This window comes from Magnolia sinica, chromosome 4 (assembly GCF_029962835.1).
Source record: "Magnolia sinica isolate HGM2019 chromosome 4, MsV1, whole genome shotgun sequence".
Classification (NCBI taxonomy): domain Eukaryota; kingdom Viridiplantae; phylum Streptophyta; class Magnoliopsida; order Magnoliales; family Magnoliaceae; genus Magnolia; species Magnolia sinica.
In genome coordinates this window covers 48,349,101-48,365,617 of record NC_080576.1, presented here as the reverse complement: position 1 = coordinate 48,365,617, position 16,517 = coordinate 48,349,101, and the positions used below count along the sequence as shown (strand labels likewise).

General features: G+C 39.7%; 1 protein-coding gene and 1 long non-coding RNA gene across 3 annotated transcripts; both read right to left on the bottom strand.

Moving 5' to 3' along the window:
- Positions 1-3,147: 3,147 nt before the first annotated feature.
- Positions 3,148-5,843, bottom strand: LOC131244488 (protein SHORT ROOT IN SALT MEDIUM 1-like). Its single transcript, XM_058244058.1, has 4 exons — positions 5,619-5,843; positions 5,413-5,476; positions 3,270-3,474; positions 3,148-3,172 (listed from the first exon to the last, which is right to left on the bottom strand). Exons 1-3 carry the CDS (start codon positions 5,822-5,824, stop codon positions 3,340-3,342), a joined length of 405 nt encoding a protein of 134 aa, XP_058100041.1. The 5' UTR covers positions 5,825-5,843; the 3' UTR covers positions 3,148-3,172; positions 3,270-3,339.
- A 1,391-nt stretch (positions 5,844-7,234) lies between these two features.
- On the bottom strand, positions 7,235-9,454 carry LOC131244487 (uncharacterized). Of its 2 annotated transcripts, XR_009170322.1 has the most exons (3): positions 9,207-9,454; positions 7,861-7,943; positions 7,235-7,460 (listed from the first exon to the last, which is right to left on the bottom strand). It is a non-coding gene; the product is annotated as an uncharacterized LOC131244487 (long non-coding RNA). The 2 variants fall into 2 exon arrangements; XR_009170321.1 differs by lacking the exon at positions 9,207-9,454 and having other exon boundaries at positions 7,861-8,251.
- Between the last annotated feature and the right edge of the window lie 7,063 nt (positions 9,455-16,517).

Below are 16,517 nucleotides of genomic sequence, written 5' to 3'. Positions count from 1 at the left end.
GAAGAAAGAGGAGGATGAGGAAGACGGAAGGTGGGGTGTAGACTCACCTTAATGGATGGATGTTTGGATGATAATGTGTGGTCCACTCCCTCTTTGATTAATTATGGGCCACACCTTGGCCCCACTCTCTCTCACTCTCTTTAAAAATCTCAGAATTTTTCTAAGTATAGGAAAAGAATAAGTGCAAGAGAGCTCCTACTATTATATAGGGAATTGGGAGTTGAGGTGACAAGATGATGTTGCAAGTTTATGAGATCTTATTGGTGCTAAAAGTGAGGTGGAATGTGATGTATGGCATGGGTAGTGGATAGATGAGGTGGATGGTGTTAAGCATACATTGACCAAGGTGGAAGAAATCTAGACATGCATTGGCTAATATGGATAAGGTCATAGGTTATAGGTGATGCATAGTGGATGATGAAGTGTAGTGTTGTAATTGGTTATTTGAAGTGATGTGACACAAATCAAGAAATGCATTGGATGCATGTATAGGATGAGGTGGACATGAACCATGATTAGTTTCTAAGGCATGGGGAGAGTTAATGATGAGTTTTGGGATAGAATCCAATTTTGTCTTATAGTGCTTGTATTATATGTGCTAGCTTCTTATTTTGTCATGTAGCAATTATTCTATTTGTTGGTAATTTCCATGTTTTAAAAGTGGACTTAAGTCCAATGGGCCTAGGATAATAAAGGTTGCTTGTGTTACTGGATACATCATTTGGGCCTTACATTCGATGGGTCATATCTCACTAACAGAGCATCGGATTGATGTGCGGTTTTCACCATTGCGATCGCAATGACGACGCGGTCCACATGATAAAGGTCTCAAGATCATCCAGAATAAATCACTTGGGTGAGTTTTCTAGGTGCACTAGGGTGCAGTGTATAGTCTATCAACAGTGTGAGTTGGGACACATGTACATATGAGCGATATTGCAAAAGACTAGGATCCCACATTTTACCTACCTTACAAAAAATTTCATCCTCAAAATTTCTAACTAAGGTCACATTCAATCGTGCTAAACAAATGAACAACTGAATTCCAAAGATCGGTGTATAATCACAATTAATTCATAGCATCTATACATGACACAACAACCAGGAATACCTCAATTGAATATTAAACAAGTAAGAATAATAATCAAGGGACGAGAGTTCTACATTTATAGTCAGGTGTTTTACATACTGGGATAACTTAGTGTTCCTAGTTTTTAAACATTAGAGTACACATAGGTTGCCCTAGAATTATTGCTCTGATACTAACTCCTGTCATGCCCCAAACTCAGAAACCGAGCTCATAAAATTTTCGATCGCTAAATCCAGTGCTGACAGCTTCCTTAGTATCCCATTCTTGGCTCCCAACACCCATATGCCTGATTCCGATCCTGGGGTCCTATAAGGAGAATTTTCAGTGTGATTTTTTTTTTAATGGTTAATTTATTTAGGCAGTTACACATTTAGTACATGGTATGGTGCACATAATATGGTGCACCAACTCAACAAGAATAAAGTAAACAATAGCAAACTCCAGCAGCTCTTATATGCATCCTGAAAAAGTGTAAGTCATACGTATGAGCAAACCATAGCTCGTGAATCTACTGTGGGCCAGGAGTAAAATACGTCTTATCAGGGTGCTCTTGTAAAGACATCCAAAACAACCACATGTATGTTATCAATCAGTCATGTTGTCATAGGTGAGTAGGTCACCAATCAATCATGTCATACAACTACACAGGTTATCATGAACATAACATCAATAATAGGCATGTCATTCAACAAGTGACATGAATCATTAAAATAGATAATCATCATGAACAAGATAATCAAATTCCATTTTCTACCATATAACATACGATGGAAGGGTAATGACAGAGCTGGCGTGTGGAGTCGGGATGATAGTACGTGGTATCGCAAGCTATGGTGTCTATCAGAAGGAACTTTTATCCAAACCAGTATCATTCCTAAATTTGGATAGCTAGACTCAATGTGGTAAATTCTTGATCTCAGGTTGGTTGCGTACCCAACCGAAATCATGGCCATAGTGAAGGTTCACATAATGATTTAGTTGCGCACCACAAGCTCAAGTGGATAGTGAATGCTTGAATGAATGAGTCAGATGCTGAGTATGCAACTCCTAGTCAGTAAGTCGACATATAACCACCACAACGCTTCTGATATGGGGACAAGGTTCCACCCCACTGTATGCACAGTAGCCTGCTAATCACTGGTAGCTCACCCAGGCCCTTAGGCCTCACCCACATCAGCGTCCGTCAATGTGCGCTCGCCCACGTGTGCAACAATGACGGGGCATCACAATATCATTACCGTCACTACCAGAAAAATGGGCAAAGGCTACGGATTTAATCTATAGCCATAGACCCATGGCTACGGATTAAATCCGTAGCACGACCGTAGTCGTAGGTGCCGAGCCAATAGGTCTAAAACCTATGGCTACAGATTTAATCCGTAGCTATAATATACAATAGCTACGGATATAATTCGTAGTAAATATTTCTGTAGCCAAAAGAACCTACAACTACGGATATTATTGGTAGCTAAAAGTAGTATTGGATCCGTAGCAATATGCCGAATTTTATAACAGCTACGGTTGTTAGTTTAACAGCTACGGTTAATATCCGTAGTGATGGCCTACACTAATTTTTTTTTTAATCATTCATTTATTCAATTACCACCTACATAATCATTAATTCAATTACAATCACATGGTCTCATGCATAATCATTCATTCAATTACAATCACATGGTCTCATTCAATTACAATCATTCATTCAAAACAATCTCCGATTGAACATTTATTTTGTCAAAAAATTCTTTTAAAGCACTGTTTTCCTATTCAAAAGTAGAAAAGAGATGCAATTACTACAAAACCATGGCAGAAGCAACAGAGTGAAAGGGAAGAAGACAACATAAAGTATGGATCACTAATTAAAAGGAAAAGTTGGAAATATGCTAAGGCATATAAGAAGCCTCACTACCTTGACATCCCTGTGGGAGAGGAACTTCCCCAAGTTGTGAATGATCAACCTCAGATCTTCAACCTGCCAAGTCAGTGAGCTTATTGCAACTGCAGTTATATAACATGCTTATGATAAACTTACAAGTGACAAAAGGACCCATTCGAAGGGTTCCTGTTGAAGAATCTAAATGCCTGTTCCAAGTTTAAAAAGCCCATCTCGAAATTGCTGGAAATGTTTTTTGAGCTTGATGTTTGATTAGATAAGTAGAGATGTAGTTCAGTTACGCACCTGTAATAGTTCTTTATCAACAACTGACTCCTTTGCGGCAGCATCAGACTTCTCTGACTTAGCCACTTGATCATTGCTCATTTGTCTCAGCTGTTTTATCTTCACTCTTTACTTCATCTGTGGGTTCCTCCATTTTTTTTATGCCATCAGTTGTCTCCTTGTCATGCTTGCCTTGCAGATCAGCTACCTCTTCATCATTTCCTGCCTAAAAATGGGAATTATCACTAGAGGGAATGCAGAACCCAAGCATGCTTTGAAAGTGTTTGTCTCAACCAGAACAAGGATGTCGCAGATTCTCACACCAGGGCTAAAAGAATAAATGTTGGATGCAGCAAAGCCAAAAGATAAATAAACCAACAAATCAAACACTTGAAGAATTCCTCAGTACACAAAACCAAGACCCTAGGCAAGTTGAGGTAACTAGTTGTTTTATTAAAACAAATAAAAATTCAACCATATACATGAAATCATATTACAACATAAGCTTTTATTAATTTAAAGAAAAACTACGTAAATTGGAAACTGACATGTCTGCCAGGTCAAAAACAGATACAAGACACCCAACATGACTACTTTTAGAAGCCTGACTTTATGACACATCCACACAAAACATATTAGAGATATGCTTTCATAGTTTACTGCAATCATTTACATGTAAAAAGAAAAATAATAATAATTTATTTTTTTTTTTAAAAAAACAGAGTAAGAAAAAATAGTAACCTAAAAATTACTTGTTTGTAACAAAATCAGCCCACTGTAAAAAGCAATAGTCAAAACCTCAAAACTAATCATTAGCACTAAAGTGTTGCTGCAATAAAAATATGTCAAACATGAAAATTAATGTTATTGAGAAAGAATAAGGGGGTGATGGTGAAGAAAAGAAGTGGAAGAGGTCAACTCATATGGCTAGGAGAGAGACTCATGATTCAAAGGAGTTAATCCACCTTACCCAAAAGAAATAGTCAGGAGGAAGTACTTTCCACATCTAATTCATAGTGTGAGAAGAGACATGAAATGGATATTATGGATAGCACAAGTTGTCAATTCATGACAACTTTGTTTTGGAACAAATGTGAAGAAGCTACTAGTACAAATATTCTAAAGCCATATAATGTCTTTTGGGTGGATGAAGGGAGTGAGCAGATAGTATCCCAACAACATTTAGTATCATTCCACATTGACAACATGCTCCAATAGAGAGTGTGGTGCGAACCAATGTCATTCTGATGGGATAATACACATTAGAATGATTATAATGCACGTGTTCCATTCTGTTGTCTTCAAGATCAGTCTTGTGCATTGACAACATGTTCCATTCTACTGTCGTTGGGGTCAGGCTTCTTCATGATTATATCACACACAAATTGGGGCTTGAAACAATAAAGGGTCTATGTCACATAGGATTGCAGACAGATTTACTTAGACTATCATTTCACATCTGTTATAAGGGTTGAGATGTATTACAGCCAATGGCTAGGATTCAACGGCAATTTAAGGTTCAATTTACTATATAAAGGCTTTTACCATCCGATTAGAGAATCAGAGAGAAATTACATCATTTTCCTTTTTGAGACCAGAAGAGTAATTTTGATATTCATTGCTAGAATTTACTGTAGATTCTGGAAATTACAGTTATCGCTAAGAAAGTTTCTCATAACTAAAGATCATGTTTTAGTGCTTGGAGTTTGCACAAAATTGCTGGAAATTTTGGTTGAGTTGCCGTAAATTTGATTCTAGTGCAAAAATTAGGTTTAATTTCCTAGAAATTTGTGAATAATTGCTGATTCCATAACTATTTTCTATGATTTACAAAAATTGGTGTTGGGAATTCATTGTGGACCTTGTAATGTACCGTTGGAACTAGAGTCTGGAGATGGCAATCAATCAGAACCATATAAAACCTAGATTGACTGCTAGTGCACTAAAATAAACTCAAGAAAAAAGTACACTAAATCACTAATACCTGAGATGATCTGTTCATCCCTAACTTCTAACTAAGTTAGCATTAGATTAGATCATCATTCCTCTAATGATTAATCATAAATTTTTATTTGAAACTTCCATTAAACAAAAATCACAACTACACAATAGACATGCAACACAAAAACATGAACTAGGAAAGTACAAAAGGAGCCAAGACTACCTCAAGAAACCGATTCCAGTGCTGGGAATCTCGCAGATCAAGTTGGGTTAAATATTTCACATGTCTATCAAAGAAATCAACTCTAGATCTTAGTGAACAAAATACCATCTGTATATTTTGAAATTTAAGAACCTAAAGACAAATTTATTATGGGTTCTTTTTTTCTTTGATGGATTAGAAGATACAAAAATACTAGCAGTAAGCACCTAAGAGCTGACTGAACCAAGGAGGAATCATCAACCAAGGGATCTCCACCATCCTGAGTTGCATTCCATGGGCCTCCAATTGCCATGAAGGAACAATCTTTCCTGATAATTGCAAACCTCGGGATAATATTAAGATGGGGTATCTTGTCATCGGAACTTTTATCAGAACATAGCTCCTTCAGAGCATGGCTACTGATACCATTCATCAAGATCACCTGAAATGAAAAAAAAAAATGTGTTGAAAATTTTTTAAAGGTTAAAAATATAGTGAATATTAAACCACAAGGTGGGAATGGCATTTAATTCTTGTAAATACTGCAGCCAATGAGCTTGAATGAAATGAATCACTACCCATAAACTGAAAATTGACCTTTTAATCCCAATGCAAGAGTGAAGTGAATTCAGTTGCAAAATGAAACAAAGGTTGGAGCTATGCATATTTTATTTCCTGGGGCAATAGCCATGCTAAGTGCCCTTCCCTTGTTAGGGAGAGTCTTCCCATTGTTATGGTTGTGCCTCTTTCATCTTAATAAAATGTGTCGTTCATGAAAAAAAAAAAACAAAGACAATGTATCAAAAGCTTTCCCAATGAACAAAAGTAATGATGCTAACCTCATGGCCAGAAACATACAAACAAATTTAATGGTGCTAACCTCATGGCCAGATACATGCAACAAAAACATGAGTTAAATAATATGATTTAGAAGCCAGATTGCTATAGTCCAGATTCCAAACAATAAAAAAAAAACCATGGATTCAAAATACAGAAGAAAAGGTGCAACTATCCAGATAGCATGTTTGCGAGTGTCGCCCACTGCAGACAAGAATGCCCATTAAATGTAATCTATGAAAAACTAGATACAATAGCCAGCAAGTTCAAACCAAAAAAAGCCTACCATGATAGTAACGCAGTTATCCTTTAGCTAATGACAACCACATTAGCTTTAGCTACCCAGATACAGATCATGGGCAAGTAGAAACCCAGTTATCCTTCAGCTAGTGACAACCAACCTGAATTCACACGTTCATTGCAAGGCCCACATGATAGACATGACCTATATTTGAAACAAGCATAAATCAACTACACAGCACGAGAAGACTTATTTCTGCAAGCACAGGGTATTTTCCTGCTATTATGGTAAGCCTAAAACAAGTGGAGAAATTTTCAAAAGCAAATAACAAAAGCAACATTTCATAAGCAGGAATTATAAAAATAGCATTCCTTCCTAAAAAGCATAAATCCCGTAATATTTGGGTCTTCTCCTTTTCTTAACCAATAATACTTGGGTATAATATTTGGGTAAAGCTAACAGGGAAATTGGTTTAGCTGAAACCATAAAAGAGAAGTGCGAACTTGAAAAGTTGATCCATGGCTTCATAAGTTGATAAATCAGACTACATCTTCCTTTCTTTCTGATGGTTAGGAGAGAAGATTGCACCTTCATAAACTTGAGGCCGTCAGTCGTGGAACAATGGCTTTAACTTCAAGAAAATCATAGTCCATAGCTAGTTATTTAGACTTAATTTAGAACTTAAGCAAGTATCAACTAGACATGGCTCTAACTTCAAGAAAATCATAGTCCATATTTAATAGGAAATTTAAAGATTGATAGAAATGAAATAAACAGTTGCACTATTATGATTGCAGAACTCATCAAAAATACATTAATTTTCAGAAGGAAAGCTATAGGCATTAGGGCATTTGGAAATGCCACCAAAGTTACCTTAGAAGCAAATCTATTAATACCATGCCTAGCGACACTGTATGTACTCCAACCTTGGATCGCTTGCACTCCTTCAAATGCTTAGAGTTGCCTTAGACCACACTTGGTCGAACCATAGCTACAAATTCAAAGAATATAAAGAACAAATTAAATATATAGATCGGAATAAAGAAAAAGGATAGTTACCCAAGCCTAACCTCAAAGAATGCATCAATCTTTCTAATTGCATTACCCAAGCTACCCTGAAGGTTTTGAAGAACCTCACCCAAATGGGCTAAGAGAACTTGCAATCCACCTTGATGGCTTACAATTTTCATATTCAAAGACAGAGAATGCAATCATGCAAACCTTAGTTACATGAAAATCCAAATGTAAATTCAATCATTGTCACCATCATCATAATCATAGCCTTTTGGTCCCATATGATTAATATTGGATCCCTGGTAGATAACAATTAGAGGTAAATGAAGGTACAACATACATAAAAGCTGAAAAGATGGTGGGAAGCGAATGGTTACCAAAAATACACCACCTGCAAAGGGGCTATCTGTTGGTCCCATAATTGTTGCTTGCCAGTGGAACATGTCACCAGCAACAGGACCTATAATCATATAAAATATCTAATTCAGAAAAGCTGAAAACCGACCATAAAAGACCTTAGAGCTAAATAGGAAGCCAAACCCAACTATAAATTAGAAACAACTAGAAAATGGACTGTGGAAGTAATTTACAGCAGTCTACTAGTCTATTCAACTAGAAAGAGAAGACAGAAACAGCTAGTGCTTGAGAAATTAGAGCAGCTAATTCTTAGATTAAAACATGTCTTCTAGTCTATTCAACTAGAAAGAGAAGACAGAAATCGGTCTGGAACAAGGTAGGCCTTCACTGAGAAACCATTCAGGCATTGACCTGAACCCTAGCTCAGCCAAAAAAAAAAAAAAATTAAAAAAAAATTGAATCCACAAGTCTAATCCATGGTGAGCCACTTACTCATCAATTAGACCATGGTGTGCAAAACTACCTCCCCTGATTAAATTGACAGTTGTTCATTAGGTTAGGAGAGAAGAATATTTTTTAAATTAACCGTTCATTGGATGTCTACTGGTCAACAAGTAGGACATTGGCGCAGCATAATCTTTATTCATGACCCATCTAAAGTGGATCCCATGATTTTGATAGTCTAGCTTACGAATTCTGGCACAATCACTTTTTCCTGCAAGGTCATCCTTTTTTTTTAGATAACGGTTTCATTAAGTAGAAGAAAGAAACAAAGAGATCGAAGGCGTCAAGTGACCCCCTCATCGCTGATGCAGAGGCCAAGCGAACAGGCACCAAGAAAAAAAAGGAACAAAATCAAGAGAACAGGAACTACAGATGTCTATTTTGAAATCACACCAAAGTCAATAACATTGCTTTTCTGCAGCATAAACAAACAAAATTATACATATGAAGCATGCAGTTCCTAAAACAAAATCAGTGTCAATAAAACATGCTCTATCAGTTGTAAGGAAGGCCCGTAAGTGATATACAACCAAAATAAATAAATAAAAAATTCTACCCACCATATATAACAAAGAGAATGCATTTAATGCTGACATCCAAGTTAGTTATCAAGCACTCAATCTCAGCAAACATGGCACATATGCATGTGATCCAGAACATTCATCTATGGTGTGTTGCCATGTATTGACCATATGCCAAAAATTCCACCAATCAGATCCTAGTGATTGATTAGAGCATTTTTATCCATTTGGGGGTTATAGGTCAGGCTCAGGATTGGATCTTGAGCCATTTCATCAAATAGTTAACATGCATGAAATCTAAAAGAGAGAAAAATAGATACAAAGAGTGGAAGAGATCAAACCTATGGAGAGGAGCCTCAGATTTCTTTGATTTTAAGAGATGCCTAAAAAATATGAAAAGGGGCTTTCGAATGGTGTGTGTTTGCTTCGGGTAGGAGCTTCATGGCTGCTGCAATGGAGGTCTGAGCAAAAAGATATTGTGAGGGAGATAAAAGAGATGTTAGAGATGCATTGGAGAGAGATGGAGGAGAATGACAGGAAGGGAAAGGAGATCGGGACGGAGAGAGAGAGAGAGAGAGAGAGAGAGAGAGAGAGAGAGAGAGAGAGAGAGAGAGAGGAATAAAACCACGGATTGCTCCATGACTGAGATAGTTAGTGTTACTATGTGTGGTGTGGCTTTGTTTTGAGTGCGCGCCCATTTTAGGCAGGAATTGGGTATTGAACGGTCCTGTTTGGGGCTACGTGGGGCCCACCATGATGTATGTGGTTTATCCATGCCGTCCATACATTTTAATACTTACCTTTATTTCATAATACCAAAAAGAGTTATATTGAAGGTCCAAGTGGACCACATCATAGGAATCACATGTGATTTAATCTCCATTGTTTCCTACCATGTGGTCCACTTGAGCCTTCGATCTACATGAATTTTTTGGTTTCATGACCTAAAATGATATGTCAAAATAAATGGACAGCTTAGATAGAACACATATATTGTGGTGGGCCCCATAGAGCCTTTATCGGACCGTTAATTTATAATGACTTTAGCTACGGATTAAAACTATAGTAATATAGCTACAGTTTATATCCGTAGCAAATAACTTGGTCCGTAGCCTTTGCTCATTTTTTGGTAGTGCGTACATATCTGGGATATCACCAGGGTCAGGTACAATGCTGTCAGCCATACTAAGGTTATGCGGTGTAAGGCCTATGTGGCCGATGTCATATGTAAGATGCAATTTAAGCATGCCAGTCCTCATCAAGATCCACATATCAGTATAGTTCATCTCTGGAATATCACCGAGGTCTAGTACACTCAACACTAGCTTGCCGCCCCATCTAACCGCACAACTGGGTAAGTGGAAGAGATCTCAATATCCGCCTGCCAATATCGGGCTCGACTCGTCGATAGCGGACCCATTCCTCAAGCTGGATCAGACTTAGCCTAGTCATTCCCCCTCACTCGGTCGGGCAAGGCCACACCCCCTTTCAACCGACCACAACATAGTGGGAGATGCGACCTACTGGTATTCGGCTCTCATGCGCTCATGTATCCACTCGGTCTTGACGTTGGAGTATCTTCTGGTACTATAAGGGTTTAGCGACTTCACCCTAGGACATCTATGGTGCCCTTGTGTTACATCAAATATTTTCGGTATCTAATCCTACCATCCACGCTATGCTTGCAGAGGCTACGACCCTGATGTCTTTAGGAGGTACAGTAATAATGTCACACAAATGCGAGATGTATGCGTCACACTTTCTAGTCATGCAGCAATCCTACGCGTATCGCGTGCTCATGTGGGGCAACTCCGTTTCTCAGGGAGTCCCATAAATAATCTTCCCGATGACATATGCTATGATCAGTCACTCTGCATATCAAGAGTACATATGATGCGTATAGGCATGTATCATGATGCTATACTAAGCATATTCTTAGTGTGTCCTATTAGACTTAGCACACTAGCATGATTATCAGATATAAATAATAATTAGCCTAAACATAAGAATAGCCAGTGTGACGTGAGGGTCCATATATTTATGTAACGCCCTGAAATTCGGGGGTCGAGCATAACTTAGCTCCCGAGTTTCAAAACATCACTTATGTAACATATTGAATGATGGATGTATGTTGTTTGTATGAATGCACAAAACATGGAATAGATTAAGCCAAATTGCAAATATAATTCAGGGATAAGTGAATGACGCAAGCGGAAGACTTAAAGAAATATATGTGTACATGTGCAAATCCCTGAAATACATATACATACCAGATCGTATTACAAGTGTTGCTATCAAAATTATAAGTATCAAATTACATCATTTAATCCCAAAAAAAATTCCAGAAGCCCACGCATCAGAACAAGGCTCACTAGAACTCGCCTGAAAACTGCATGAAAAAAATGCAGCCTCATCATCCTCGATCTCCTGTTCTGCCTCAAAGGTCTCATCAACATCTGTAACTAAGACAGAATCTGGTGGGTGTTTAACACCGCTCCAGAATGTGGGAGTGAGTGATCAACTCAGTGGAACAATAAAGCAAAGGTTAACATGTTATCAGTTCAATCAACCAGTAATGATAAAGCAGAACAATCAAACATATCCTAAGTATTCTTGTTAATGCAAGGATGTATGTAGAATGATGTGTGCCCTCGTGCGTACACCTTCAGCGTCTTCATCTTACGTTATGCATGACATCGCCTCAAAGTGCGCCACCTCTTCTAGGCATATGCAAATGCGGTGCATGAACATGATTACCAAGTTGTTATTAGTCCTTTTCATACAGCAGGATTGGGAAGCTAAGGTACCTTCCTCATATCACCATCCAAACAGTGATCCATTCTAGGGTCGTCAGTCCTAGACATCTCATACGATCATATGGTTTTAGGTCGTTGCAAAGGGCTCATCACCAATCAATGCACGCCTATCATACCTTCGTTACCACAATAAGGCTCATCACCTCAATGCGGTATCTAGGCATGCTTGAGGTCACTACAAAGGGCTCGTCACCAATCAATATAGGCCGACAGCACGAATATAGTGTCCCATACCACCATAATCGGCTCACGAGTTTGGTTGCTCATTGGTCACTACGGGGAGGTTCTTCACCCCAGCATAGGCCGACAGCTCGACCACGGTGTCCCATACCACCATGTCCGGCTCATGAGTCTTAGCGGATCAAGGTACAATGGTTAATAGGATTTCATCGGTAAGTTTGGTACCCTAGATTCAAACAATAGCGTCCATACATGGTAAACATAAATCTAGCATAAATACACGACAAATAATCATGGCAATCACAGGTTCATATTTTATACGCATACGATACTTTATACATACACATAGAATACACAAATCTCAATGTAACACATGCATATTAGGAACACAAAATAAACAAAACGTTTGGCATGTGAAATCTCATCCACAGTAAGAATAAACCATTCACTGGTATTGAAAGCCTTGAAAACCATAACCTATACGATTAAAGTCCGCACCTTAAACCAGAAATAGAGCACCGAACTGATTCAGACGATATGTCTTCGTCAACGGCGACAAGATAACCTAAAGCAAGAATAGAAATGAGTTACAACACACATAAACTATTCTAAGCTCTAAAACAGATTAGGGTTAGGTTAACTTACCCAAAGAAGGAACTTAGAATCGTCGGAATAACGATTCAAAAGTGAAGGTTTAAGGATGAAGAAGAACATGAAAGAATCTAAGATGATTCACCAACTTCTCTCTCACTTTCTCGCTCTTTTCCTCTCACTTTCTTAGCTAGGGTTAGGAAATTCGTATGGAAAAGAGAGTTAGGGTTTTAAGGTCTATATATAGGCCTAACATTGATGAAAATAACCCCAGGGCCAAGGTATACTTAGGTTATAACCAAAACAGGCTTCTTTCGATCCAACGGAGCACTTCCGGTGGGCCTTTTTCTACGAGAGGTCGGACTTAAGCTCACTGACCATGAATCTATGTCAAGCTGAGTTTTCGTATCGATCGGATCTTCAGATCAGCCGTGGCGGATCACACTCAATTCAACGGTCACCGAAACTTGATCAGGACCTTAAGCACAAGGACATGCCTAGGCCATCTTTCCTGATTAGAGGGTGAAATTGGGTCAGAATCCAATGGTCAGATTGCTTAAAATCGTCGTGTAAGTGACACGACTCAGATTTCATAAAATCTTATTTAATTTCTCAATGTTCTCACACTCTTCACTCTGGACTCAATCAAATCGACCCAGAACATCATCTGGACTTGATTTTTGAGGTGATGGCTAAGTCCAACATGGTGACCAAAACAGTCTAAGATCATCACTATCGGACTTACGACGCGCGGTCCAGGTCCGATCCAAAGTTTCTAAAAATTTCCAAGAGCAAATGTATTTAGCGATGAATCCCAGATTTCAGAGTAACATAGCGCTAACTATTCTGCAGATTTTGAGTCCTGCAGATCCAATTTAAAGTGATTGATGCAAATTTCACAAACAATTGAGTTTAGCGCTATTTACCCCAATAAGCTTCTAAGGAAATAGAGGTAGTACTCGGGTCTTGGCACAAAATTTTTCGGGTCATTACAATCTACCCCCCTTAAAGAAAATTTCATCCTCGAAATTCATACCTTCTCATATTCCTCAAGGATCTGAGGGTAGCTCTTTCTAACCTCAGCTTCAGATTCCCAAGTAGCCTCTTCTTCACCATGATGCGTCCATAGCACCTTCACAAGAGGGATGATCTTGCTACGCAATACCTGCTCCTTCCTGTCTAGAATACGCGTCGGTCGCAGTACATATGTGGCATCCTTGCTCAACTGCACCTGCTCCCAATTGATAATATGTGAAGGATCAGGAACGTACTTCTTCAGCATAGAAACATGAAATACGTTATGCACGCTCGCAAGAGGTGTGGGCAAAGCAAGGTGGTATGTTACCGCTCCCACTCGATCCAGAACTTGAAATAGACCAATAAATCTTGGCGTAAGCTTTCCCTTCTTATCGAACCGCAGAACTCCCTTCATAGGAGAGACCTTAAGAAATACATGGTCTCCAACCTCAAACTCAAGCGGTCACCGCCTGGTATCAGTGTAACTCTTCTGCCTACTCTGGGCTGTCAGAAGTCGATGTCGAATAATGTCAACTTTCTCTGAAGTCGCCTGCACCAACTCCGGACCAATCAAACTACGCTCGCCAACTTCTGCCCAGTAATGCGGTGCTTTGCACGGGTGACCATACAACGCCTCATAGGGAGCCATGCCGATACTCGCCTGGAAACTGTTATTATATGCGAACTCTGCATACTGGAGAAAATCATCCCAACTGTCCTTGAAATCCAAAACACAAGCTCGCAACATGTCTTTCAGGATCTGATTCATGCGTTCCGTCTGCCCATCTGTCAGCGGATGAAACGTGGTGCTGAACTTCAATTTCACACCCATCGCTTCCTGAATATGAGTCCAGAAGATAGATGTGAAACGCTTGTCTCTGTCAGACACAATCTCCAAGAGAACTCCATGCAGACGTACAATCTCCTTGATATACAGCCTAGCTAACTCATCTGCAGAGTTTATGACTCTGATCGGTAAGAAGTGAGTCGACTTCGTCAATCGGTGGACGATCACCCAAATAGAGTCATATCCCTTCCTCGTTCTCGGCAACCCAGAAATAAAGTCCATAGAGATGAAGTCCCACTTCCATTCTGCTATGGGCATGGGCTGAAGCAACCCAGGAGGTCGGCAATGCTCTGCCTTGACCTGCTGGCACGTGAGACAACGAGAGACAAACTCAGTAATATGGACCTTCATGTTGTCCCACCAATAAGATCTTCTCATACCCTGATACATCTTCGTACTACCTGGATGCATCGCAAGCTTAGAATTATGGGCTAACTCGAGAACCTCCCGTCTCAAGTCAGGGATGTCAGGAACACATAACCGTCCACGAAATCGTAGGCCCCCATCAGAACTAACACTCCAGTCAGAGTTCTCATCTATACCAACCCACTTTCTCATCTTCGCCAAAGGCTCATCATCTGCCTGAGCTGCAACGATCTTCTCGTCGATAAGGGGCTGTACACGAATGTGTGCGATAACCATATACGGCTCTTCCACCGTAAGTTTCTACTCAAAGTCTCACACAAACTCCAACATATCCCATTCTGCTATCATCAGTGGAGCTGCAAACTCTATAGCCTTCTTGCGACTCAACACGTCTGCCACAAGGTTCACCTTGCCCGGATGGTAAGAAACATCGAACTTAAAGTCTTTCAATGTTTCCATCCATCGGCACTGCCTCATATTCAAGTCACGCTGCGTGAAAATATACTTAAGGCTCTTATGGTCGCAAAAGAGCACGAACTCCTCTCCATAGAGGTAATGTCTTCAGAGCTTTAATGCGAAAATAACAGCTGCTAATTCCAGGTCGTGTGTAGGGTAATTCTCTTCATGTTTCCTCAACTGTCTCGAAGCATAAGCAATCACCCTGTCCTTCTGCATAAGGACATAACCTAGACCAACGCGAGAGGCGTCAGTATATATAATATACTTAACCCCCTGCTCTGGCAATACTAGCACAGGGGCGGACGTTAACTTGTCCTTCAGCTCTTGAAAAGCCTCCTCCGCCCTCACATTCCAAGCAAACTTCAAATCTTTCCGTGTCAACTGAGACAACGGTCTGGCAATCTTCGAGAAGTCTTGTATGAAGCGTCGATAATAGCCTGCAAGACCCAGAAAGCTCCTTACCTCAGTAACTGAACCAGGCTGCTTCCAATCCTGCACTGCAGCTACTTTAGCAAGATCGACAACTATCCCTTCCTTAGACACCACATGTCCTAGGAACTTGACTTCCTCTTTCCAGAAATCACACTTCTTGAACCGTGCAAAAAGCTGATTTTTCCTAAGAGTATCCAAAACCGCTCTTAAGTGCTCCTCGTGCTCTTCCCAACTCGCAGAATATATCAAGATGTCATCGATAAAAACAATGACGAATCGGAATAAGAATGGCCGAAACACCCTGTTCATCAGATTCAGGAACACGGCCGGTGCGTTCGTAAGACCGAATGACATCACAAGGAACTCATAGTGACCGAAGCTAGTCCTGAAAGCGGTCTTCTGTACGTCCTCATTCTTGATGCGCAACTGGTGATACCCTGACTGTAGATCAACCTTCGAAAAGTACCGTGCCCCCTTCAACTGATCAAACAGATCATCATTCCTGGGCAAAGGGTACTTATTCTTCACAGTTACCAGATTCAACCTGCGATAATTAATACATAATCGCAAGGAACCATCTTTCTTCTTCATAAACAAGACAAGTGCTCCCCAAGGAGACACACTAGGCCGAATAAAGCCCAAATTCAACAAATCATCTATCTGCTTCCTCAATTCCTCCATTTCACTCGGAGGTATACGATAAGGGGGCAAAGAAATGGGCGCCGCACTAGGCATGAGATCGATAGTAAAATCAATCTCGCATATAGGAGGTAATCAAGGAATCGACTTAAACACATCTTTAAACTCCCGAACTACAGGCGTGCTTTCAAACACCGATTCAGCCATACTCTCTAATAGAGAAGTATAATAATCAAGACGAAAATAGTAACTGACCTTAACTGGGAAAGTAACTGTCTCGCCCTCAGGTCCATGGATTGTCACCG